The sequence below is a fragment of the Amphiura filiformis genome, chromosome 9 (genome assembly GCF_039555335.1).
Source record: "Amphiura filiformis chromosome 9, Afil_fr2py, whole genome shotgun sequence".
Classification (NCBI taxonomy): domain Eukaryota; kingdom Metazoa; phylum Echinodermata; class Ophiuroidea; order Amphilepidida; family Amphiuridae; genus Amphiura; species Amphiura filiformis.
Window position 1 is genome coordinate 52,860,301 of NC_092636.1, and position 27,887 is coordinate 52,888,187.

The following is a 27,887-nucleotide window of genomic DNA, read 5'->3' on the forward strand; positions in this document are numbered from 1 at the left end:
TGTGGCTACAAGCTGTGAATAGGGGGTCAAGGTGAAAAATTTACAATTTTAAGCTTACGATTCTGTCCCTGTTTTCCTCTGTTTTCAATCGGGAAAACGCTTAAAAGTTTGTGATTAACTATGGCAGAATTCAAAATATATCTGTCTGGTATGTCCTTGATTCGTGCATATGACAATTCAACCTATCAGATCTTTGCGACAAGTTCGAGTCATAGTCATGAACAAAGAGTATTGAAGAAAGTTTCCCAGCATAATTACGATTGTTCTGCATTTGAGTTAGAAGTACTACATCTTAACCAGAACCAAGGTATATATGGTAATTTGGTAAATTTTATTAATATTGGAAACGTTATGTTTTCAGGGCAAGAGTAAGGGCCAAAAAAAGTTTGATTGGGTTTGCTTTCACTCGAACAGCAAGTTGATATTATTATAGACTGCGGAACTCAGTCTTCAATGATAGTCAGTCATTTAACTATTGGTCGTTATATGACTATCATTTGAAGACTGAGTTCTTAAGATATATCTTCCGAGGAGCAGTTTCAGACAATAGCTCGGGATTATTGGGGCAGAGGTTATCTTTTGAATTCTATTCTAACACATGATCAGACATGAGCCAATAAAGTTTGTCAAAAAATTGGGGCGAGGTTATTTGTTCAATTTCATTGGGGTTTTCTGCAAAATGCCAGGGGCAAAATGTAGCTTTGCAAATTATGCTTGTTACAATCCAATAAGAAACTAAAAAAATGTAGAGTGACCGACTTCAGACTGATTTTGCTTGAGGGTCAAAACTGATAAATCGGTAGTACTTTTGTCATGGTGGGGCATTATAATTGTTGTATGTTTGTGTTATTCCCATACACAGATGCACCTGCGCACCATCAAGAGCCACATTTGATAGCATCAACTTCACAGAATGAAACAACACCTGCTTCGTCTCATCAAACAATAGCGGCAATATCACCTCAGTGGAAATTTGACAATCTACCCAGTGTTGTTGTAAACCACATCTTCTCATATCTTGAACACAAAGATCTATGTCGTATGTCACAGTAAGTATACATTTATGGTTCACCAAATCCACCAATTATGCACAGATCGAAGTTTACAAAACGAAATCAGCCACATAGTGCTCAAAATATATATTACATGTCCATGCTATTAGCAGTTAGTCCAGCCAAACTTTGGCTAGATTATTGAACGTCAACAATTTCTTTTTTTTTTCAGTTAAAGGTCATACAGGTTTGATTACTGAAAATCACTTTAAATTCACTATTGTGACCCCACGCAGAACAGGTGGTCTACCAATGCATTTGAATTGGAAGAATTCCTCCTTTGCAGCAAAATAAGTTACTTGTTGCAAGTTAATAATGTTATGGAATGTGTTAAGTTATGTAATTATTCCTTACATGTGATGTCAGTTCGAGGCTCTCCTTGTACACATAGTACATAACGGCAGAATCGTGCAAGTAGTGAATAGATTTGCTATGCACAAATTTGTATTGAAATTGCGGCCAAGAAAACTATTCCAGTTCAAAATGACTAAGACTTGAATAGCGAGGTCAACGCTTGGGGGTCACCGATAAGGCTGATGGTTACACTCACATTGATACGCATTGGTCATGTGTCTGGTAAATTTACTCAAGAAAATTCACTTCGTATTGCGGACTGTTTAGGAAATCAAGAAACATACAATGTGTATACTGACATAGAATGATTTCCCATAAATAAACTTACCATTTAACATTTTTCATATTGCTATAGAGTCTGCAAGCAGTGGCATGATGCAGCAAGAAATCCACGACTATGGAAGATTGTGCAACAGACTCCTTCTGATAGTGATCATCTGATGGTGTTCTTGAAAAGCTATATTGGCAAGCCACTTGTCTTCTTGAGACCATTCTCTATGAGCACATCAGGTAAGAGTTTTTTCTGGAAATCAGCAATAAATACAAATCTTTAAAAGTGTTCTAGCTGGCCCATTTATGAATGACAAGCTGTGTAAGACATTCTTTGTAGCTACAGTCAGTGTTCAAATTCTCCAAGGGCCAAGGGCCCTTGGGGTTTATACAATCTACTGGCCTAAACTTAAATTCCACGAATTTAATGTTACACTGGTCCACAATTTGTGACACTTTGTTAAACTTCTGGCTCACAAATCAACAACGGATAATACCATGGATTGATGTCCAAGTCAGCAGTGAGTCCATCTTGCCGACTTTGGTGTCAAGATTTCATGGGTCCTGCAGGCTTGTTCCGGTGGGCCTACAGTGATTTTCATAGAGGTTTTTGTCCCTGATGTCGAACACTGGGTGCAGTGGTGTAAAAAAAGGGGCTTGAACTAGAAATGAAGCCCTCAGTCCAGACCCTAGCCCCTGCTCCCAAATGTTCCATTAGGCGACAAAAAAAACCCAGCTATGATGCGGGCCTGACCGACCCAGAATCCAGAATTTGCATTTTGGAGAATTTTTTTTAAATTTTGCTAAAATCATAACAAATCAGCCGTTTTGGGCTGCCTAAATTTATTAATTTTGGCTGAAAATGTTTAGAAAATATGTTTGCAAAAAAACTTTTTTTCAGATTTGACCCAATTTTGGTGAAATATTTGGGTAATTTTAGCCTCCAGAAAAATAAAACATGCCCAACCAACCAACCCTACTTCAAAAATTCGTCCGCCCGTAGAACTTTCCTTTTTCGTTGCCTTATCTCATTATACAACATTATCATAGACTAGTCTTGACCATTCAATATCAGCATTGTGTAAAACTTTTGTGATGTGTTTTCTTTTGTTTCCTTATTACATCCCCACACCCTTGTGGTTGATTTCAAACTTACTGTCTTCATCTTCCTTCCTTTTAGGTCTTCAGCATATCAACCAAAATTGTTGCAACATTCAAGCCTTGTGGTTAGTTGACATTGAACTGAAGTCCTTAGACTTGACCTACTTACCATCATCACTGGTATCACTCGCACTTGTGCCCAGCTCTGAAATGCATCACCCAGATGGAGAATGGTGGAAAATTCTGAACATCAGCAAATTCCCAAATTTGGATTTTCTGTTCCTCTCCAGAACAGTTTCATCAGATGACTTGCTGCAGCAAGTCACCCAGCTGACAACACTAACTGGATTTCGCTTTGAAGAATGCAAAAAGTCAATTTCGGAAGCAACAATTTCAGAATTGACCAACAGATTAACAAATCTTCAGTTTTTAAGTTTCACTGGGTGTAATGGTGTTAAAATTCAGTATCTTGAATATATAGGTAGGCATTTGAAATGCTTGCATCAACTTAGACTGAATCGTATGTGGACATTAAACCCTGAACAGGACTTGGCTTGTTTGACAGCTCTACCTGAACTGAAGATTCTCCATATTCAAAATGGCACAGATGCAGATACTGTTCAAGTGCAAGAATTCTGTGATAGTTTTGCCTGTACATTAGACATGTTCAGTAAAATGGGTATGCTGGTTGTGACTGATTTGAAAAAACATGAAGCAGTGTTAACCTTCAGAACTGCTTCCTGTTTGCAAATGCAAAGAAATATGCAAGTTATGTTTGAAAAGGTTAAAGGACAAGAAAGTTACTGGGTCAGGGCCATATTTAGTGATATCGTGCCACTTCAAAATACTCCTGTTCAAAACTGAGATTTTTTTCAAATTAACTGTGAATGATCCTAGCACTTCAGAATAGGTCCAGTAGTTTTCCAAAGTCGCCGAAAATCCAATCCGATATGATTATCGTTTGAGCCCAAAATGTAAGAGAATTGAAAAAGTCTGACCTTTAAATAAAAATTTGAAATTCTAATTATCTTTTGTGTCATGTGTCTTATAATTAATTTCGAAGGGGCATTGTCATTTTGTTTCATATTGTGCATTGTACCTCACATCTGATGAGGCCTGTACCAAAATAATCCCGTGTTAAGTTGCACTTGCGGTTTTGATATAATTGATATTGCAAGCACACACTTGATTCACAATGGCACATGTATAGAACAGTATGGTGGTATCCTACAATGGGGGAATGAGGCTATCACTTTCTTATTCATAACATCTAAACGGAACATATTTAAGGCCTAAAAGTTTAATCATGAGAAAATATGACCAAGCTTTCTTCTGATGCCCAAATCTCTATTTTGATAAGATAAAGTGCGGAGATGAGGCTCAGAGGCTGTAGATCACTGTCACACACCTTTAAATATGGGAATATGTTACTAAAAACACCACAGTCCATGCAGACGCAGGGTGTCTGCAGGGGGATGTGCCCCCTGAGAAGTAAGAAACTTTTGCAAAATGAAGACCTAATTAAAGCGATTTTGGTGGACCATTTTGGCATTATTAGGGTGTAAAATTTTAGTTTGAAAAAGCCGAAAATATGTGAAATGAGCAGTCCACGAAGCCTTTTGTGGACAAGTTTTCGCTATTATTGTAGACCTATACCGTAAAACCTCGTCTACAAGCATATAGAGTGCTTCTGATAAAAGCTAAATTAATCCAGGTGCCAATATGGAATTAGAGCAAATAAATTATAGATCCAAGCACATGCAAACAAGTATTATTGTAAGACCAATCCATTGTATTGGTATATTTACACAAGTATCGTATTAATTTAACTTTCATCAAAGACACTATATATGCTTGTAGACAGGGTTTTACGGTAAATTGTGTTAAACATAGATACAAACATTATATGAAAAGAAAGAATGAAATGATGAATTAAATAATTTTAGTGTTTTATATTCTATATTTTACTTTTAGTGCCTTCATTTGAATTTAATTATGTTTTCTTTTTTTTTATTCGATATCCATCCAAATTTTCCAACCCTAATGAGTTGCCTGCTTAATTTCCCGCTCGACCATGTTTCCCCAGGGCCACGCTACCCACAGCCAGGGATTTTGTTGGACTTTGTCACAAGTCCGACTTTTATCAAATTTTTCCCCAAACCCAACGTGACATAATTTTTGGTCAAAATTATGTCACGGACCAGGGGTTGGGGGAAAAGTGATAAAAGTCTGCCTTGCGACGAAAGCAGACAATGCCCTGGCCATGGGTTGTGTGGCCTTAACTTGGGGATGGGACCAAATAAAATTGGCAAATGTTGAAAGCATTTAAGCAAAAATGGCCACTTGTTCATACATACACGCTATATAACAGCGCGCGTGATTGGTCGAGAGCCGGGCATAAACAGCGTTTTTGCCCGGTATCCCGGATGTGAGATCGCTGGGTAGGGAAAATGCATGAAAATCGTGTTTTTTAATAATGTTACTGGTAGTTTTTTGTTATTATTTTGATGAAATAAGAATCACAAAATTTTCAGGTATGTAAGCAAGCGGCCCCTCGGGCATAAACAACCGTTTAGTCATGAAAATATATGAATGAACCCCTAATTCATTCACTACGCAGAGGGGTGTCTGAGGTTCCCCCTCTTAAGTTGGAAAATTTTGCAAAATGAAGGTCCTTTGAAGCCATTTGGTGCATCTTTACACTGTTTAAATCATTGCTTCAAACAGAAAAATGCGGGCCCGAACTCAATGCAAAATTTTAAATGTTACACAGCCCACTGACCATGCTGACACTTTACAAGACTTGAGACTCACAATCACTAAAGCATGTACAAATCGATGTTGAAGTCAGTATGGAGTCCATCTTAATACTGACTGTGGTGGTGACAAAATTTGACAGGCCCTGCATATCGGCAGGTCCACTGTAATTTTCACATGCTTTTAGGACGAGGACCTGCCTTCAAGCAATGCCTAAAATAATTGCAGGCCTATAAATTATAGGACCTACTTCTGATCAACCTGACTGCACGTTTTTTTTAGGCATGGGTCTACTGAAGTATGTAGCTATAAATTGATTTAATTTGCAATTCGTACAACATTCATCTTTAAAATACAACTTGATAAATTTGTTGGCTGTTTTGAACTGATACGACGAATGAAAATATGTGCTAAATACCATTTATTATATTATATTAATTACCGGTAATGAAAATTATCTTACCTTTTTGAATAAAAATTTTTATTTATACTAGCGGCAGACCCGCGCTTCGCGCGGGTCCCCGCTAGTTGAGTAAACGGGAGCGGTTAGTAAACGGGAGTGTTTAGTAAACGGTGATGATCAAAGAGCTTTTAAATATAAATAGAGTCGCAATAGATTATATAATCTTTTGTTCGTTTGATGCCGATTAGAAGTTGCGACAGGCTATTCATAAAAGTGGTACCATTGTTTCGAATAAAGGGGTTCCGCCATTAAATTGGTCACTGATCCGGCATCATATTAACGCTCTACACAACAGGCGAGTATCAATAAGTGACCACACTACAGTCATGTGTAAGGGCAGTCATGTGTAAAGTGGTACCATTGTACTCAATGTATCCCAAATGTGTGCTTGTGTGGGTCTGAAGACTATAAGGAGGCTTTAGATGTCGATGCAATCATCTTTACCACCCACCTGACGATAGGTGTTTCATTTAAATAAATTGAATGCTCTTGGTGATCGATTACACATTAGAATGTATGAAGGCTGCCATTTCCAGTCCATATATCTATATTACACTATAATGGTAATCGCTATACGTATACATGTAAGTATAAGTATAGGCCTATAAAGGTTGTTTTTAAGAAATTTCCATTTAATGTTATTTTAAGAAGGAGATTGGTATAGAAATAGTGGCGTACCCAAAGAGGGGAGGGGGTTGGGGAGGGACAGATTCACCATATGGAAAACTTTGGTGCATCTGCTCACGCCACTTTCAAAAGGTCTTTTTAACACAGGAAATTCTAGTAAAATTTTGACTTTTCTACCTATCTTCAACCACTACAGGAAAATGAAAAATGTTTTTAAATATCTTCGCTCGGTATTAAAAACTTTGCTATATCTACTTTCAAATAATATAAATTATAAATCCATTGAGTTTTGGGAAAAGGTGGCACTTTTTACTTAGAAAGTTGTACGTTTTTCAATTTTCAATGGGAAATGAGACATTTTTCTTTCTTTTTCAAGTTTTTTTGAGCAAATTATTTGCTAATTATTTCAGAACATTTCACTGGAACATGCTAACATTTTTCTTCGCGTTGCAATAAACACTTGAGAGAGTTATCTTTCTGATGATATAAAATTCATGTTTAATAGTGGATAGCAAATGGTGGCACTTTTTGATCCAAAATAATAATAAACATCACCAAAACTCATTTTTTCGATGTGCACAGGGATTCCTAACAATGGAAATCAATCAGCCATAACGAGTGAACAATGGGGAGCACAATGGGTTTTCCCATGCTTGCCTAATACAAGGTCATGCAGTAAAAAATGTTGCTCTTCATGCTACCACTTTTCTGCTCATATTGTGGCCAAACTTTTTCCTATGCTCTGTGAGAAGTCTTGGGAGGGGGGAGAGGGGAGGAGGGGATATGGAGAATGAGAGAGGGCTGGAGGAAGGGATAATAAAGGCAAGTAGATAAATAGAAATATAAGGAAAATGATGGGAATGAGAGAGGGAGGGTGAGAGGGGACAATGAGAGCGAGGGAGCGATAAAATGTAGGCCTAGGAAAAAATAAGTACAAAGAAGGGAAAAGAAAGGAATGATGAATACATTTAATTATTAGGCCTATATAATACTAAACACATAACAGCACTGGGCAGCCATTCGACGATGTCAATGCCTTTATTCGTTACGTAATTAAAACGCCCAGTCAGATGTATTTCACACCTACCAAACACAACTCACCCAATTTCGCAAACTGGACGTTGAATGTACACTCTCATGAATATTGATTGGCAACATTTTCCAATATGTCAGCGCTCTAATCGGAAACAATAGAACAATAGACCCTGCAGAGCGTTGGTGATGATAATCATGCTGTTTTGGTAGATTATTCATCCAGTAATAATCAGATGTTGATAATCATGTTAGCTCCTGTCATGTAAGAAGCTAAACTTTTATTTAAGTGAATATCCAGATCTGTGATAATGTTGTTATACTCACTCAATCCCTCAGATTTATTTTGCAAATCTGTCACCCAATGACCCCTTTTTTCACCAGCTTACACCCAAGGACCTCCTTTTGTTTAAAAGAAATTTACACCAAATCTGCAAATATTTTAGGCGCTTCGCGCGCATTGTGAACAAATTTAACATTTTTGTAGCAATTTCAGTTTCAAAAAGGCAAATTTTCACAAAACGTTGCCCAGAAAGTTATATTTTACCGGGTTAATGGCACTGAATTTGAGCGTTCTCACACATTTTCTTGGAGGCCCCTACTGAAAAACCCCCTTTTTGACCATAATAGCCTTCGATAGACCCCTAGTGTCATACTCTGGTAGGGACAGGTACGTTACTTTTATATTCGAGTGCCCCCTCCCGGCGCACCCTCCATCCGAGCCACCTTCCCTCCGCGTATTAAGAAGCTTGTTTTGGACATCCGATAACAACTATTATAGTGTCAAAGTGGTCGCGAAATAGCTTCAATTCGGTCTTTATTTTGATTTTTTTTTTTTCAAATAGGGCCTACTCAGGAGGCCACGTCCCCCCTGGGTATTAAGAAGTGTCCGTTTTTGCTTCTGCTTCGGACAGCTGTACACTTACGTTTTAAACGATGATAACAACATAAGTGTCAAAATGGTGCTTCAATTGAGCCTTTATTTTGATTTTCTTTTTCAAATACTCCCCCCCCCCTTGATACCCCCTGCGTATAAAGAAGTGTCCGTTTTGGCTTCTGTTTTGGACACCTGTATACACTTTAAAGCAATGACAAAACAAAAATGGTCCCCGAAATGGCTTCAATTTATAGGCCTAGGCCTTTATTTTGATCAAGTGTTCAATTCTGAGTGGACACCACCCCCCCCCCTCCTCAGACCATCAGATAACCCTATTCGCTACTTGCACGGTTCCGCCATTATGCACTATGTGCGGGAGAGCCTCGAACTGGCAGCATACATGAAAGGAAGAATTATGTAACCTTACACAGAACGTTATGACTAGTTCAATTCCCATTCTTAGTCAGTGGGAGTGGTCTAGTTCGTATACACATTTTTGATTGGACAATCGCAAGAATTCGGGTGCCGTTTATCAGGCCGTAGACGACCCCACGTCATCATGCGTCTTGATAATGCCTTACACGCTTGTAGAGGTGCGCGTATGTATCGCGATGTATGCGTAGACTAGTGCGGAATACGCGACGCGCTAGCAGTACGCGCAACAGAATACGTGAAGTTGTAAACAAGTTTCGTTCATTTTATAATAAGGGGAGTTTTTATGACGGTAACTTAGTTTTTGCTTTAAAAAAATTGTTTACAGTTTATATTAAAATAATATTTAACTGACTAAGAATGAGAATAAACGATAGGAATTTTTATTTTGCCTATCCTCTACCTATGATAGACGACAGGCATGTCCAATATTTTTATCGTAGTGTGCGCCGGCATCCACTACTCAAAATATTGGACCTGCCTGTCGTCTATCACACGGTAGAGGATAGGCAAAATAAAAATTCCTATCGTTTATTCTCTAATTCATGTATGCTGCCAGTTCGAGGCTCTCCCCGCACATAGTGCATAATGGCGGAACCGTGCAAGTAGCGAATGCGGCGCGCGACCTATAAACCCAGACGCAGTACGTGTCAGGGTGCGTGACTCGCTACTAATCGCGCGCGTGCATTGACGCGTTTTTGGTCATTACCTGAGCCGTAAGGTTATTGACCTCAACGGCCTAGCAACCGACCATTTTTTTTGTTATTTCCATAGTGATTGAATAGTTTTGCAAAAATGAACCTATAATGGCAATATGTACCCGATCAAAGTACGAATAAATCAGAGCTGAAAGTGAAATCATCTCTGAGTCTATTCGCGAACAAAATTTAGCGACTTCCTTTTATTTATATAGATATTGATTGATTGATATGGATTCACTTATTAATGTATTCAATCATTTTATTCATTTATTTACTTATTAACTTATTAATTTATTTATATAATTATTTACATGCTACTGCATGCTGACAAGTAAAACTACAGGAATCCCTGCGAATTCGACGAGTGCCGAGTCAACGGCGAAACATTGATAGGCCTACACATCTTATCGTTCTTTTGGGTTTTGGCTTGCTTTTACTTTTGCTTGTTATTTTGCCACATTCAGGATCAATGTAGGAAAAAATAACATGATAGAAATCACGTCAATTTCTCCTCGTCTAACAGTTTTTATGTTGTTTTCGGCGAAATTCTGCATGATTCCATACATTGATACGGCAATTTGGCTGTGCATGAAAGCGTGATCCAGTCGCTATATGGTAACGCTCCGAGGTCACCGATATGACGTCAGGACTACGTGCATTTTGTATTCCCATTGATCCTTGTTGCTTTTGCAGGTTATAAGAACTCTCTAAGCTTCTCTATAAGAACTAGTCTGTATTTTACTTGTTCCCCAATCAGTTTAAGTTAAGTTAAGTTTACACTTGAAGAGTATTCCTTCTCTTTTCTGAGGTCACGCTTCCTCCTATAGTATTATTCTGAATATTTATCACAATATTTATGTCTTAGATTCACTTAGATTTACTTGATGTTTTTCATTTTATTGACTTCAATTTTCACACAATAGTGTTTTCCTCATGCCTCTGTGGAAGATATTCAATGACTGTAATCTCCAGCGGGTGTAGACTTCCAATGGAGTCACCCATTCAACCCCATTTGAAGTTCACACTCCCTGTGTCGAAGATCATGTCTTCCATAGAGGGAGTATGGATTTCAACTGAAATAGCAATAAAGGACAGAGTTATAACACACTTTGCCTATATATTCTTTGGTTCACCTCAACATCGGTAGTGACATCGGTGCTTTTTTGCGACTGTGTCTCAAGCTTGATGACAAACTATTATAGGCCCTAGGCCTACCCTTGTACGCGTGCGTGCACTCTACCGTGTACCCTATACCTACCGAACGTGAGGTGAATCGATGTTTAGAATTGCTTTGACTAACTTTAAAACCGACACGGTATAGGCAGAGTCTATAAGCTAATATTTCCTACGAAAAGCCACATTAGGACGGACTGGGTAAAGCTACAAACAGAAATTCTGAATAATAAATAATAATGCTATTGTTATGTCAAGTAAGATAAGAAATAATTATGGACATATTACTAAATTGACTAGTTGCTCTAATGGCAGGCAGCGTCACCTAATACAAGCCATGCGCCTCAATGCCGGGTGTTTACTTATAAATCCCTGTGTCAACTAATAGTAGTTATAAACCACCGCAAATAGATTCATCAGGATATGAAAATCATATGAAAATGTTCTTAAGCAAATCCAACTAAAGGTGATGTTAACATATCTCAATGACGTTTCGTGCTGTAACACAGCACTTTCTCAAATTGAATGACCAGCTTTGACATTTGACGTCGGCTGCTTCCTGTGCTTCCAATTGGTAGCTGACGTAGAGGGTGCTGTCAATAATAATAAGACATCCGCTCTCACGGACCATGTCGCTAAGGACAATCATGGGATAGTCTGGGACGAGACCAAAATAAGAGAAACCAACAGAAAAAGTATTAAGTAGACACATAAAGGAATCAATATGGATAAGAAAGACGGGACAGGCTAATACACTCAATAGGGATTGTGGTATAACTTCTTCCTTTCGCATATCTATGATCAGCTATTGACAGCGCCATCTACGTCAGCTACCAATTGGAAGCAGCCGACGTCAAAGGTCAAAGCTGGTCATTCATTTAAAAAAATGCTGTGTTACGAAACGCCATTGAGGTATGTTACCTGGGTATCATCACCTTCATTTGGATTTGTTTAAAAACATTTTCATATAATGGTTATAAACCACCAATATAAAACAAGTATTTTGGTCGGATCATCAAAAGACAATATGTAGATGAACAGGAAACCAAAGGGAAATCTGAAACCAGATTTTCGTATTAAAGGCAACAAGCTGCTCCAGGATAATGATGAGTTACCAACCCATATTAAGTATTGAGAATAGCTTATCTCAAACACTGAATTGCATGTATTGCGTCCATCAACGCAACAGGATCTCAAGAGCTGTGCACTGATGCAAACCCTATGGGAGATGGAAACTACAAATTCCCCCTCCACCTCTTGAAGCCCCGTCGTACAAACAAGCACATTTCTGGGGACCAAACTTGCATACCCTAGTTGCTATTAGGCGATGCGAGTCGATTGAGCAAAGAGAAAGGACTTTTAAGTACACTTTAATAATGCATTATGAAAAAGCTGCCCCAAAGTATAAAACTTGGTTCCCTGTCATATTGGACTTGATAAAACCCTCTGTCGCGTGGTATATACCAAATTTTTCCATCTGACCAAAATATACCAGTGAAACTGTGCCTTAGAGCTTGGTTCCCATCATTTTAGACATAACTAGGCGATGTGCAATCACTTGTGATGTAATCTTCCTTTGAAACGTTTGTATTTGTTCCACTATTAGAACCCTTACTATATTTAGCAGGCATCTGTAAACAACAGGCTATTAATAATGTTGCTCCTTGTAAGCAAGATTTAACAACGTTCTGATGCTTAGATCGATGTAAATAGTAAAATACTGTCGATAAAATAATAACAAACAACACTAAGACGATAGTAATAACAATGATGTTGTTTGAAGTAACGTTGTTCGTCCTGTTTTCCAAACTGATATTTGCTGAAGTCTGTTGTCTTTGGTGCTCCGTTTCTTTTGTTGTGTATTGTCGGTCTTGATTTGAAGAGATTGTTGTTAAATCTCGTCGTCCATTAGTACTAGTATATGAATACTCTGTGTTCAATATGTCAGTAGTGTGAAGAAGTTCTGTAAATGAGAAAGAACCATTTGGGAAGAGTGTTACATACATGGTAGAATAGACAAGCAACGCGCAATGCGTATAACAAGCAGTTGACATGAAAACCATGCACAGGGAGATCAAAACATGTTACCCTGTCGGGCTCTCTGTTCAATATATTAAAGTTCTTGTCAACTCGATTGTGATATTGACCATTGTAATGTACAGCCTGTCTCAAAAAAAAATGTGCAAGTGAAAAGCGCCCTATTTGCGATTAGAAAATACCGTTGTGACATGAGGCTTATACATCCACGTCAAGGGCGCAGTCGTAGCTCTCTAATGCCGTTTGTTCTGTTCGATTTGCTTGTTTCAATTTCGAGATATGTCAGTTAGTTAACAACGAAAGGGTAAAATCACAATTGTGCCACTTTCACTATGGAAGTGGGCTGTACATTAAAATTAATGATAGCTGATGTTGATGCGTCTGATGCATTCCCCCTTCAGGGGCATTAGACGCATCAACATCAGCAGGCGTGCATTATTTTGTCTAATTTATCTTCGTTGTTAACTAAACATATCTCGAGATTAAAACAAAGAGGGCGCTTTTCACTTGCACAATGTTTTTAGACAGGCTGTACACATGTAGGTAGTACTTTCATTTTTGATCTGCAATGTATGAGTTGCTGAAGTGTTTTCTTCTACTTATGCCATCAATTGTTGTTTATTTATTTGTATTCTTGTCTTGCTTTTGATTGTAATTTTTTAGGTTTTCGTATTTCAAAGGTTCAGGGCAACGCTGTCTCGTCTCCCTTTTGGTAATTGTGAGAAAATTTCGTTACAGAATTCTGCCCTCATATGCCTTTCTACATAAGGCTATATGTTCACTGGTCAGTGGCTTTATTGGGGTTTGAAATGGACACAAGTCTTTGTTGTTTCTAATTGTTTCATTGTTGTGCTCACAAAAGCTTATTTTCACCAAATATTGAGATGAACCAGGTGAGCCCTCGAAATTAACATTTAAATAGGATTTCTTTTTTTGAATAGGAATCACACATTATTATGTGTGGGATATACTGATTACCTTCGTGATGTTGTCCTGCTACACGTGGATCCCAACTGGAATGGTCATCATACGGCCGAGATCGAGCTCCAATGATCATACATTGATAATCTGAAGGAACGCCTACCACTTTGCATTCTGGAACTCTTACCGGTATACCACGAGTCGAATAACAGTAACTACAACGGCTACAACGTTTTGCAAGGTTATCGAAGTAAAAGCCTTGATAGAGAATAAGCAATAGGAATGTATTAGCATTTAATAGTCTTTATAATAAACTCAACCCAGAAAGTATCGAAACGATTGTCAGATATATCGGGAACTGAAATATATAGCAAAACGTATTTAATGTATAGCGCAGCTTTCTCCTGCGCATTTTGATACCTCTTTTGTTGCTCTACGATATCATTTGGCCGAGTTATGGACGCTTGAGTGGCTTCAAGTCGGATTTTGAAAGTTGCACTTAGCTCCTATTCAAGCCAAATGCGTTGTTCAGAGCATGCGACGACGAATCCAGGCAGTGTAGACAGTGATGGTGGGCACATCAAGTATTGAGATGTCAGCAGAAAGAGTTCATGAGATAAGTCAGAGATAAGTATTAAAAGGGTCGCAAGTATTGAAGTTGGAAGTCGAAGGAGTAAAATAAAGTAAAGTTCATGGTTAAGTAAACAGAGCACATCGGTGTCCTTTGTCTTGATTTTGTGTGTGTGTGTGTGTACACGACGAACGCATTTGGCTTGAATAGGAGTTAAGTGCAACTTTCAAAATCCGACTTGAAGCCACTCAAGCGCCCATAACTCGACAAAATGATATCGTAGAGCAACAAAAGAGGTATCAAAATGCGCAGGAGAAAGCTGCGCTTTATATACATTAAATAAGTTTTTGCTATATATTTCAGTTCCCGATATATCTGACCATCTATATATAATCGTTTCGATACTTTCTGGGTTGAGTTTTGTGCGGTCTGAGCTTTCGATTCATGGAGAATATTTGCCCTTCTGAATAAGTAAACAGTAAACATGGTAAATGTTCAAAGAACCAAGACGATGGGATCGCTCCCAACTATAATCCCACGGACCGTCATGACTGTGGATGACGGATCGTTGCCGCTGAGGAGATGGGATAGGGTGGTCTTATCTGATGGCCAAAGGTTATGGGAAAGAATTGGTTACAAGATAACCTTTACCTGTTCTTTGTTTCACAATAGTTAATTCACAACCAGTCTAGGCACGGACTTTGCAACGATTAGTGATTAGTATTGGTCCCTTGTTAATGACTAACTAGTAAATCCATGAATTCCATTATCTTAAACCTATTTACAAAAGTGGTACTCTAATATTCTCTGAATAAATTGTATTATAAATGTCGTCTTTCTGACCTTTCGATTCAGAAATCAGACACTCTATCAATAGCAAAATGACGTATGACGATTTAAAAAATATAATTATATTTAACGTATTACCTGGAGTACAAGCCTTCCTACATTCCCTATTCTTGGTTGGAAAACATTCCATTTTTGTCAGTTGGTGAGGCCTGCATTCCTGACATTTTAAACAACTATCCAGTCTAGTGTTTGAAACAGAATAAGATCCTCTTGGACATGGCTGACATATTGTGTCATTTTGAAGTGTACAAAGTCTTAGCACTCCATGACCTTGAGGGCATGAGCTGCATTGATGGCAGTTTGTGTCACCGTCGGAGTTAGTTCGCTGGAATTGGTCATCAGCGCAACGAGAGCGGAAATAATATGGTTGTAAAGATTGCTGTAAATATCAAACAAGTTATAGTTACTGACAACAAAAACCAATGGGGCCATAAACATGGCTGTTATAGACAAAGTGACACGGAGGCTATCTTTCCTAAAATATTGATAATGTACCAAGGGCTAGTTCACATGAGCAGTGGCTACTTCAGAGAAAATACCCTGTTTCATAATGTGCAAAGAAAAACGTCACATTGGAGCATCGGCTATAAACAATGGTAATTTTAGACTAAACTAAACACAACGAATAAAGAAATTCCGCACTTATGTAACAAGTCCTACACCAAAACCTGATCTTGCTATGAGAATTTGATTGATAAGCCCGGTTTGATAGGGTCGTGTGCAGAATCTTGTTAGCTCCAATGTGATACCAAATTTGTTATTAAATACTCTAAATCTTTGTCAATTTAGAGTATTATAATAACATGCTATAAAGTATGGCTATGGGAATCAATGGTGTTGACAATATTTTACAGAGTGGATTCTGCTGTGATGTTGAATGGAGCTATCGAAACTTATGTTTGTTCAGTTTCAGCTCTCTAAACCTTTCTTTACCTTTTGTGGTGTATTTAGATATTTACACTTTCTCACAATACTTCGGGTCAATAGCTTTGAATTGAAAAGTGTTCATATATCATACTCTTAATTCGTTATAGGGATTTCCAAGTTGGTTTCATTATGACGAAACTTTAAAATGATTGTAGCATGACGTTCTATTTGCGCTATAACGACATGCATGACATGTATATCTAACTGAACCCATTGAAAGTACACACTCCTAAAACGCCGGCTTATCTTTGAACATTTTCGATTGACATTATATTATGATAGTTTAATATTAATGATATAAGAACAGCCGCGCTGCCAAGGTCCTTACATAAAGCACAGGAAAATGCAATGGCGTTCATTATAGATAGATGAATATACCTATTTATCCATCAAAGTCGTACTTTCCTATACAGGTTTGCGCCCAGATACTATAGCTATAAACCTCTTGAAGCTGACCTGAGGTCTTATAGCAGGGATATGCACAGGGAGAGCATTCCAAATGCGTGCTGTAGATCAAATGGCACAAGTCGTCGGCCGTATCACATACTGACGTATTCGACATTTTTAACATTTTTGAGAAAATTGGTATGTTAGTTTGTTATGTTCTACTCTATATATTCACCAAAAATCATGCCTAGAAGTGGCTTAATTAGTAAGATATTAATTAATTTAATTATGTCGTATTTACAAAACCTTTTGAACGGCGAAATTGACATTAGTTCCTTTTCGCATAATGACGCATTTTATTTAATATTGATTTGTTTGCAAAATAAGTTATGGTCAGAATATTGATAAGTGAATTAAATTGAAAATATGGTATATTTGCATTACTGTTGAACTGGTTTTAATCGACAATAATATTTTAATCAAGATTATGCAGCAAATGAAAATCGCTAGATTTTCAAGTTCGATTTTCTCGAAATGCGTATTTTGCAAATACGTCAGTATGTGATGCGGCCGACGAAGTTATGGCTGACAATGTTTGATCAACTGCAAGGTCATGGGATCTTACAGACCTTCGAAGCCTGTGATCCGGGCCTATGATCTCGGGTTTGTTGTTTGGCAATAGTAATCACAGTAGTTCTCGTAGAAAACACGAGGAAAAAGTGTTGCTGCTCCAACTGTCCTTCGATGGTTTAGCGAATATAAGTACGGTGGTTCAGGAGCTTAGCGTTTACCTTTTTGGCTATAGAATTAAGCTGAGCTAGAGAGATACGTACAGGCTGCGCTAAGCCATGCATTGTTGGCATACTCTTTATCTTAGAGCATATCATAGCCATATTATAAAGCTGTGATCTTTCTGGCCAGGGATTATGTAGGATGAACTCTTCGTAGGAGACAAAACCGCTGGCCTGCTGTCTTGGCCAGTTTATTTAGTGACAACTGCATGGATCCCAGGATAGATCTCTGCTCAGGGTAAAACCAAGATCGACACTATCAGCGTGACTCCTGTCTTTTCTGGATTTGATGAAGGACAGGATGATAACATCATCAGCGCACAGGATGGACTGGTTTGCAGAAATATCATCGATATGATGAACAATGAGGGTCCCAAGATAGTACCCTGAAGTACACAGGCATTGATCAGCTTTACACCTGAAGATTGCCACATCTTTGATCGCATATTCAACATCAAAGACATCAATGTGTTCTGAAATTCTCACGCTTGGCTTTCTTTTAAGAGGAATTCAGATGCATCATTAATTATGCATTATATAACGTTATTATGAACCTATACTTATGTCAATAGCATAAAGGCACATGTACTTTGATTACAGAGTGAATACATAATTACAATGTAACTATATCACATCTGAAAACGTACTTGGCCTCAAGAAATCAAAGCCACAAAAGCCTTGGATTTCAGCAGAAGTACTCAAATTATGTGACGAAAGGAGAGAGATTAAGCAACAAAAGCTTACAGACAACTCAAAAAACAGTAGATACAACTTCCTGAACAGAGAGATCAAAAGGCAGTCAGTAAGCCAGTGTAAGGACATCTGGATCAACAATCTGTGCAAGGAGGTAGATCATTGCCACCAAGCCTCTAAAACTAGACAGGTCTACCAAACAATCAAAACCCTAACAGGGAAACAAACTCTCCGGATGAAAAGTGTAAAAGATAAAGCAGGAAATATTCTCACTGACGAGGAAAAAATCAAGGATAGATGGAGAGAAAATTATTCGGACTTATATAACATGCCAGGTCCAACTGACTCAACCATACTACAGACATTATCCAGTACTCACTCCAGTGATCCTGAACCAGGAATACTCAGAGAGGAAGTGGAAATAGCCTTGAAACACCTTAAGGAAGGGAAAGGAGCTGGACATGATGGTATCACAGCAAAGGAATTAAAAGCTGCTGGTGATACAGGAATAGACATGATTCATAAATTATGCCGAAGGATCTGGGAATCCGAATGTGTACCAGAGGACTGGGGCAAAGCAATCATTGTCCCCATTTTCAAAAAGAAGGACAAATTAGACTGTTCCAACTATAGAGGCATAAGCCTACTAAGTCTCGCAGGGAAAGTCTTCTGCAGCATACTTCACAGCCGGATGAAAAAGCAAACCGAGGAGATACTCTCCGAATCACAAGCAGGGTTTAGACCAGGCCGTAGCACTGTTGACCAGCTTTTTACACTAAGACAAATAACAGAAAAATACACTGAAATAGACAAGGCGCTGTATCTCTGCTACATAGATTACCAGAAGGCCTTTGACACCGTGTGGCAAGATGGACTATGGGCAGCAATGAAGCACCTAGGTTACCCGGACAAGATAGTTCGACTCTTACAGGCTTGGTATGGCACATCGATATCACAGAGTGGTTCAGGACTGCCACAGGAGTAAGGCAAGGTTGCATCCTATCGCCACAGTTATTCAACATACTACAGGAATTAGTCATCAGTTTAGCAATCCAGGACCTGGACACTGGCATCAAAATCCAAGGCAAAACCCTCAACAACCTGCGGTTTGCCGATGACATTGTTTTAATGGCAGATTCAGAGGAAGATCTTCAATCACTTGTAACTCTAGTCCACACTCAAAGCAAGAAATTGGCCTCACTATAAATAAGGGGAAAACTGAAGTTCAGATCATCAACAAAGTCAGCCACCCAACAACCATCTTCATAGAAAGTGACCAACTGAAGCAAGTCCAAACCTTCACCTACCTGGGAGGAGTTATCACAGAGAATTCAACCAGTACGGAAGACATCAAACGGAGGATTGGACTGGCAATGGGAAGCATGCGGAAGTTAACCACAATATGGAAGTCAAAAGAAATTAGTATCAACACAAAAATGGAACTCTACCAGGTGCTAATCTTGTCAACAGCAACATATGGGGCAGAAGCTTGGACGCTCAGAAAAGAGACGAGAAGAGATTGTTGGTGTTCGAGATGTCTTGTTTAAGGTGGATAATGGGAGTCTCCAGAAGAGATAGGCTACGGAACACATCAATAAGAGAGGCAACAAGCAGCCAGGTCACAATACTAGACAAAATCAAAGCCAAACAACTGTTCTACTTTGGACACATCGTACGGATGCCAATGGACAAATACTAAAACATGCCCTTGAAGGTAGAATACCTGGACACAGGCCTAGAGGTAGACCCCAAAAGCGCTGGCTTGACAACATAAAAAGCAGCTGCCAAGAACTTGGGATTACATCAATCTACAATGCAAGGAGTATGGTCACAAACAGAGGCATATGGACTTCCATGGTGAAACGGCTGCTAGCTCCAATGTTCCCAGGATCCGAGGGAGGAAAGCAATAAGTCCAAGTAAGTCCAAGTCCAACTATATCACATGATCACTTCAGTGGATGCGAAGTATATGTTCCAAGCTCCAATTGTTGGTGCTAACAGTCATAGATTAGATTTCAGCAAGGTCCTCTCTTCTGTCATTTGATATATTGGTATGCCAGAAGGCTAGCGCTGGCTTGCTGTCTTAGCATAGAGGTTGCGATTCCTTTAAGCCGTGATCGTACACCCGTCCATTCACAATCACAGTCTAACAATCACCTGTGACGGTATGTGGTCGCTTTTTAGGGGCTGTGTAATAATCATGAGCCGAAAGTGGGGGTGGAGGGCAAACAATTAAGCTGAGACGTTCAGAAGAGAATGAACATCAGGGCTGTCAACTCTCACGCATTGGGTCACTTTCTCACGGTCTCACGCCAAGGTAGTATAAACTCACGCCTAGGAAGTAAATCTCACGCAAAAAGCTGGAAAATAAGTAAAATCTCACGCATCGTCATGAATAATTTGTTACTCCTACCCCCCCCCCTTTCACATTCTCGAGCACCGTGGCTCAAATAATCATGGTACAAAATGAACATTGGAGTCGGCTAAGCCCGGTACGCCTCTGTCTCACGCCAAGCAATTTCAAAAAGTTGACAGCCCTGATGAACATATCAGCAGATAGGAAATCTAAAATGCGACAGTGCCACTTTAATTTAAAAGCTCGTTCATGTAATCACGTAGGCCTAATAAGAGACTTTCACATACCATACCACGTACTACGCTGTATTCGCGTTGGCTGATATGTGTACAGTGTATTTGGTGAAGGCACGATATATTTATATCAAAATATTTATTTACACACATGTACATGACCATAATTCAGTTTTCTACTTTGGTTTTGGAAATAAGTTTTAAAAAACTCATCCATGGAATAATTAGAAAGGGTGTATAATATGCCTCATTATGAATCAGTAGGCCTATTAAAAATATCACATTGTCTGTATAAACAGGGAAGTGCAACTCCCTGGTATAAATAAGAAGCTACAAATATCAACTTACCGATTGTGAGCCTGTAGAAAAATGAACTACATGTACAGCCAATATAATCCTCATGATTATATGGAATTGTCTGCTGTGCATTTTTAGATTTGATGAAATTGTGAAATTACAATATGTTTCAATGACATTAGACAGTGGTTATGGTGTCCATGGCGATTGCATGATCTCACCAAATAATATGCATACACATCGAGCAGGAAACAATATAGTATCATAGCCATGCAAACAATTGCGTGAATTTTTCCATACTTGTGCAGCTGCTATCAATGCTTGGGGATTCCCACTAAATACCCTTTGCTCTGTGCGGGTTAATGGGTCACGTGTGTAAAAAACAGTTGAATTGTATTTCAATCGTGATATCAAAACGCGGTTAATAACTTATTACAACAAAAAACATTATAGAACAAAAAACATTTATGGGAGAGCAATGGAAAAAGCAGAAATATTACAACACACAGCACAAACAGGGACATACCCTAGCTATAAACTGATCGGAAAATGTATGTGTAATACATTAACCTACATTTCATTTAGACAGAATATTTTTACAAAAATGCATAAAAATCCCGGATGAGGGTAAAAAAAACAAGCCTGTTTCCTGCATTTTAGGAAGTCTTATGAAAATTATAGATTGTTTTTTATTGCTTGCAAATCTTTTAAAAAAGGTCATTTTGTAAAATGTAATTTTTTTTCTGGAATTCCTCAAATGAAAAAAAAAGAAGAAAAATGCGGTAAAATTGCTCCAATTGTTCCCAAAAACGAAATGCGCGCTCCCTAAAGTAGAGGCTAAGCCTACGTAGACCCTATGTTATCGAATGCAACATAATATTTATCTTGGCATAATTCTATGATGTATTCTGATTTTCGGATCTACCCGGGGGCCGGGGATCTATCAGTTTATTGATCGCGAAACTCCGAGTAAAAATAAACCGACTATGTGCTTTGAATTTTGAACAGGACTTGGCCTGAGAACATTGTTCCTAACACAAACTGTCAATCATAGCTAATCATGCCATCTATTTGTTACAATCGAATCTAACAGCAAGCACTAAGCTTGGAAGTTTCATTAATAAACTTAGGTCTTTTGTGAAACTTAATTTATATCTTCAATACGAAAAGTGACATTTCAATTGATGGTCGGCTTTTCATCCCAGCTATACACTTTAAGTACCTATCAACATAAGAGTTTACTTCCATGTGTAAGTTTTCTGGAATATATGTGTAAATGACATCAAAACATTTTCATTAACCTATAGCAAGATCGCTGCAATGTCTAAAATTTTAATTTTTAATAATTTGCCATAAAAATTGTATGATATCGCGAACTAACATTCTTCGTATTCAGAATGCAATTTGGTGTATCTGATGGGTATGTGCTCTCAGGTTCCACAAACAATACTGTGCAAAGGTGGGTGTTCGACCCCGTAAAGAGCAATATTAACTTTATTTACTTTTCGCACAATACAATAATTATAAATAGCAGTATCGCTAAAAATAGTACACGGCTATCACGGGTGAGTAAATTCATTCATGGGCAAAAAGAAGGGAATTCCCGCGAATATCCCAATGCTTCTAACAACAATAGCCTAGTATTGTCATGGCTTTAAGCACCAATGATCGAAAGATCTAGCATGTTTTATATTACGGAAGGTTTGGATAATATAATCGAAACTAATTAAAAACAACAGGGTTTTACCTTTTGATGGCCCTTGGGTGCAGCAACATGATTGGCCCTAGATTGGCCCCTGGCTCTTCGGATCAAAGTGTTACGCCCCAACCTAAGAGTTCCTAAGTTTGACCCGTCCCTAGCCTAGAATTACTTCACCAAGAAAGTGCGCGCGAAAATTTGCAATTTAGTGCTCAAATTCTAAGGAGGAGGTTGACTGTGTGTAATGAATTGATATTCTAACGTCCTCTGCCTGCCTTATATTTATTTAGGGTTAAGGGGGTACTACGCCCCTGTGGTATATTTGTGACTGTTTTTGCATTTTTCTCAAAAAATAACAAACTACCCTTGTACGAATATAGGGAAGCCATTTTGTATTTCATAAACTGTCTAAATGACTTTCGTATGTCTATAAACATATATTTAGACACCTAAACCACCACCATTGGCCTTAGAATACATTTTTTAGTAATTTTGACCTCCATTGTAGGAGCCCCCCGAAAAAGCACTTTGGGCACATTTTTAAATAAAGTGCCCGGCAGGAGCGTGTTCTACGCAACATTTCAGTCTACAAACTGTATCAAACATAAGTGAACACTATTTCCCATCCGCGCGTGAATGAGAGTATGACTAACTTACCTGAATTCCAGTGCGGATTCAGAAGTACCCGAGGAACACCTAGCGCTGTCTGCATTTCTAGACCATCCTGGATAAAAGCGGAAAGCCAGAGAAAGACACGTTCCTATCTATTGTAATGTGTCGACTTGAAAGCATTTTGACACCATCGCGCAAGAAGCTTTGTGGAAATGCTTGATATCGTAGATGGCAGACTGCAAGATCTCTTAATCAAAGAGTGATTCAAGTTGAAGTTGGCGTTACCAGTCCTATTTAACTTATTTCGGGAGTTTGTATTCCCGTTGTATGTGAAAAACTCCCGAGATTGGCACAGGTTTGTGTATTGCCGATTGGGTCTACATTGGTATGTCAACATGGTCAACATGGATAAAAGATGTCATAACATTACTAAAAAGAGGTCGTAATAATGCCCAAGACACCAGTGGATCTTATTCTGCACACACATAGTTAGGAAACATGATGTGACAGATTTCCTTGGTAGCTTGCCCCCTAATAATGGGCTGGTTCGAAACCTGCAAGAAAGTCCCACCTCTATAAAAAAGGGGATTGGACGCAGCCGCATTAGCAAGCACAGAATTGCACTATATGCACTTATAATGTAAGAACACTTCGCACTAATGAAAATCTATATGCTATTCTGGAAGATCTACATGAACAGTGTACTTCGGTTATATATAAATGCGCTTTTATAAATGCGCACGTGACCACCTCCGTGCTGCAGTAACAGCTTAGACAGTAAGTCTCGAAGTGACCTTCTACATAGCGAGTGGTCTTTCTATACATTTGAATGCAAAGGCGGAACAACATGAGACTGCTGTGCCGCAAAATTGTCTATTTTGTTCAACTTTGTGATTATATCGTAAACGTTTCCGTAGTTGAATATTTTTTCCGTCGTCAAATACTTTCAAAATGTTGTTTTTGATAACATATTAATTCAATTAATACTTAAATTTGATGATATTTATCTACAGAGTTCCTATCCCTTTCTGCATAGTGGTCAATGCATGAGGATTTGGTCACGCTTACTGATGGTCTTGGTATGTCGTGCCCATGGGTCACGTGCGCATTTACATAAGCGCATTTTTAGATATAACCGAAGTACACTGATGAATATGTTGTCAAATAAAACGGTGATCATACACTTCAGCAGCAGCCAACAAAGGAGTGGGCAACGTACTCTCGTTGAAAGCATACTCTAACAGAGTAGCGATGCTGAAGCTCCACATCGACATGAACCACACACTAAGACTAATCCAAGTCGACGCACCAACCGCGGGTCATAAAGATGAAGCGGTAGAAACTTTTTACGAAGAAAGTACAATAAGGACGACAAAGAAACCTGCACATTTTATGTGATGGGTGACGTCAATGCAGAAGTAGATCTGAGAAAGAGAAAGGACGGGGATGAGAAAGTTTAGGCCTATTTGGAATTGGGAAACGAAATGAACAAGGTGAAAGGTTGCTGGACTTTGTCGCTAGCAAGCAGCTTGTTATTGGAAACACACTCTTCAAAATATATATCTGAACAGATATTTGACATGGGAGAGCCCCAATACAATCTCGTTGACTACCTGATAGGTACTGCTGGATGTATAGCAACAGTCCGCAAAGTTGACATGGAAAGTGATCACCAACTGGTGAGAGTCCAGTTTAGAACTGAAGAACAGATTTGCACCACTATTGGATCTGCTGGGGGACCAGCTAGTGAGTGGCACCAATTATCAAGTGGTGCAGGTGACAATGGTTATGGAATAGAAGATAAACTAGTAAAAAATCTCGTTGACTACCTGATAGGTACTGCTGGATGTATAGCAACAGTCCGCAAAGTTGACATGGAAAGTGATCACCAACTGGTGAGAGTCCAGTTTAGAACTGAAGAACAGATTTGCACCACTATTGGATCTGCTGGGGGACCAGCTAGTGAGTGGCACCAATTATCAAGTGGTGCAGGTGACAATGGTTATGGAATAGAAGATAAACTAGTAAAAAATGAACTAACACAGACTAAAATAGGCAACATAAGATGGAAGAAATCAGAAAGCTCAACCAACGGAGGAAATCGCTCAAGCCACACAGACGAGATTCAGCTCTACATCAAGTGGAGTACACAAAACTCAATAAGACTATAATTGAAGACATAATTAAAAAAGACTAGTTTGCGTCTGACGTCAGCGTAAAGGCGCGACGTGATTGGTTGCTAGCACGGCGTTTTTGGTCTGGTTGACAGGACGTCATACCGTCATACGCAAACTAGTCTTCAATAATTATACGTAAGAAAGGACCAGAACTGATGAGAAAACAAAGATGGTACATGATGTCCTGGAAATGCCCAAAGGATCAAAGACCATAAATAAATAGGAGATTGTAAGGAGGAAGACAAAATCATGCCCACCTAGAAATAAAGTAATGGAACTGAAACTACGGATAAACAATAGATGAGTCGGATAGTTAGGGATTTCTATAGCACTCTCTACAACAGTGATCAACCCAGATCAGCCCAGATTGGAGACCTGGGCAGAATTATTCAAGCAGAGCACGTGATGTAACGCCAGGTCCTACCAGAAGAAGTCAACCATGTCATAAGGAAAGTGAAAAATGGAAAGGCCCATGGACAGATCAACTGACATCTGATGTACTTAACCTCGAGAATGAAGAGACCATCACTTGCATGGAGAAACAGCTTGACGACAGCCGGCCAGCCATGAGACCAGGCAGGCTTCAGGACCAGGCTTCCGCACATCTGACCATCTGCATATTATGCAGTATATGCTTAAGATATTTGACAGTTTAGACCACAGGTCACTTCTGACAGCCTTAAAAAGAAACAAAATATTGATGAGAATTCATCAAAATCATCAAAGCAATATACAAAGAACCCACAGCAAGAATTGACCTTGACGAAACCATCACCGATTCATTTTAAATCCTGATAAGCCCCAGTTTCCCCAAAACTATTTGCAGCAGATTTGGAAGAAGCATTGAAGAATATAGACTGGAGGGACAATGGAATCTTGGTGGACGAAGAACACCTTACCCATCTTACTGGCGATATACTTAATCTAAGACCATCGAAAAACTCCAGGAAATGATTTGGGATCTTGTAGAAGAAAGTAGGAATGCAGGCTTCAGCATGAACATGAAAGAAAACCAAAGCCATGATGAGCAATAGTAGTCAAAACTTCAAAGTAACTGTGCAGGGAAAAGACTTTGAAACAGTAGACCAGTATCTAGGAAATAAAATAACCCTCAACGATGGAACCGGGAGGATTTTTAATTAATCCAGCCAGGTTGGGCAGCTCTTACAAGGAATTTCATAAACCGCCTCGGCTGTTTGGAGCGGGTCTCGCTTGTCCATCGGGTGCACTAGAGCTTTGCGGATGGTGGAATATGGTTTTAACGATGTTGCGAAACCATGTTTTTTTAAAGTTCTTGATAGCGTCCAGCCCTCTACATAAGGAAGCACTACTAGGCCTTTGCTTTTGTCTTTACTGTCGCTAGATTTGGTTTTCTTGGGCTTTTTTCCTCAACAACCTTCTTGATTGACCACTGAGGGTAACCATATTGACTAAGTACATGTTCTTAGCAGCTCCAAACAGCTGAGGCGGTTTATGAAAGTCCTTGTACACTCATAGAAATGACTTGTTCGCCTTGTTGGCGTAATTCAAAAGGAGTAATTTTGGACAACTCAAAAATAGTGTAAAAGTTGCCAAAACAAAATTCATTTTAGTTATCCGAGCTTACAAAATGCTGAACAAGCTCAAAAAGTTCCGTCAACTAATCAACTTTGTTGGCATTACTTAAGGTTAAATACAATTGATTTTCAAGCCTTGATTCCAGAGGGGCGTAAGTTAATAATGGAAACAGCCAGTGCAGAAAAGAATAAACTCACGCGTACAATAGTGTATCAATCTGAACTAGGGCCACGGACAAACCGCGGCTCGTGAGTCATCCTATATGTTGCAGGAATAGGGAGGGGGCGACCATGATAGGACCATATGGGCTGATGGGGGGGGGTGATTGTGGGCAGCCGTTTTCGGCAATTTTTAAAATTATCCTGGATGATATCTGTCGTGAAATAAATCAATGCTTCTATAGGCTATAATAGGCCAGAGGATGATTTAAGGAAGCCCCATCATGCACTGTAAAAGTGTTATCACGCGAGTTTCAACTGCCACTTAACTTCTCAAATCCCATTGAAGTCTGTGCAAAAGATGTTGTTTTAGAATTGGCCGTGTGTCATTATTACTTAGTCGATTTCAGATCTAAAGTGATGTATGCATGAAGGATAATTCACACCTTCTGTAGATAACATAAAATGTGAAATCGACCGACATTTTGAATGTGTTTTTATTGTAAATATATCAGTCTAAATTCAAATTTAACCATACACGTTTATGCAGTGGTCCCGGGCAGTGGTGTCATGTTCACTCACACAGCTGCTAACCGCAAGTTGACCCCAGTGGAGTGCTGCTGGGAAGTGCTTAAATCATCCTCTGATAATAGGCCTAGTAGGCCTATTTATACCCTGAATATGCAATATATAGGCCTACAATAATAACTACAACAACAATAACAAAACCAACAACCAATATTTTGTTAATCTAATTTGTAAAAATATATTCATAGGCCGCGC

General features: G+C 38.9%; 2 protein-coding genes across 3 annotated transcripts; one reads left to right on the plus strand and one right to left on the minus strand.

Moving 5' to 3' along the window:
- The first annotated feature begins 8 nt into the window (after positions 1-8).
- LOC140161155 (F-box/LRR-repeat protein 12-like) lies at positions 9-3,641 on the plus strand. The gene is made up of 4 exons (XM_072184587.1): positions 9-307; positions 863-1,049; positions 1,762-1,916; positions 2,857-3,641. Exons 1-4 carry the CDS (start codon positions 121-123, stop codon positions 3,639-3,641), a joined length of 1,314 nt encoding a protein of 437 aa, XP_072040688.1. The 5' UTR covers positions 9-120.
- Positions 3,642-10,878: 7,237 nt separating this feature from the next.
- Positions 10,879-23,296, minus strand: LOC140161156 (uncharacterized). 2 transcript variants are annotated; one of them, XM_072184589.1, is made up of 4 exons: positions 23,258-23,296; positions 15,296-15,596; positions 13,855-14,055; positions 10,879-12,802 (listed from the first exon to the last, which is right to left on the minus strand). In XM_072184589.1, the coding sequence occupies exons 2-4, from the start codon at positions 15,345-15,347 to the stop codon at positions 12,369-12,371; spliced, it is 687 nt and encodes a 228-aa protein (XP_072040690.1). In that variant the 5' UTR covers positions 15,348-15,596; positions 23,258-23,296; the 3' UTR covers positions 10,879-12,368. The 2 variants fall into 2 exon arrangements, with proteins under 2 accessions (XP_072040690.1, XP_072040689.1); XM_072184588.1 differs by lacking the exon at positions 23,258-23,296 and adding an exon at positions 20,953-21,186.
- Between the last annotated feature and the right edge of the window lie 4,591 nt (positions 23,297-27,887).

Excerpts from the sequence above, each read along its gene's own strand:
- LOC140161156 (XM_072184588.1), bottom strand. The coding sequence starts at position 21,033 with ATGCACAGCAGACAATTCCATATAATCATGAGGATTATATTGGCTGTA. Across the intron at positions 14,056-15,295 it reads TAGGAAGGCTTGTACTCCAG|GCTTTTACTTCGATAACCTT; the intron begins GTAATACGTTAA and ends TTCTCTATCAAG. Across the intron at positions 12,803-13,854 it reads AGCAGGACAACATCACGAAG|AACTTCTTCACACTACTGAC; the intron begins GTAATCAGTATA and ends TCTCATTTACAG.
- LOC140161155 (XM_072184587.1), top strand. The coding sequence starts at position 121 with ATGGCAGAATTCAAAATATATCTGTCTGGTATGTCCTTGATTCGTGCA. Across the intron at positions 1,050-1,761 it reads GATCTATGTCGTATGTCACA|AGTCTGCAAGCAGTGGCATG; the intron begins GTAAGTATACAT and ends ATATTGCTATAG. Across the intron at positions 1,917-2,856 it reads ATTCTCTATGAGCACATCAG|GTCTTCAGCATATCAACCAA; the intron begins GTAAGAGTTTTT and ends CCTTCCTTTTAG.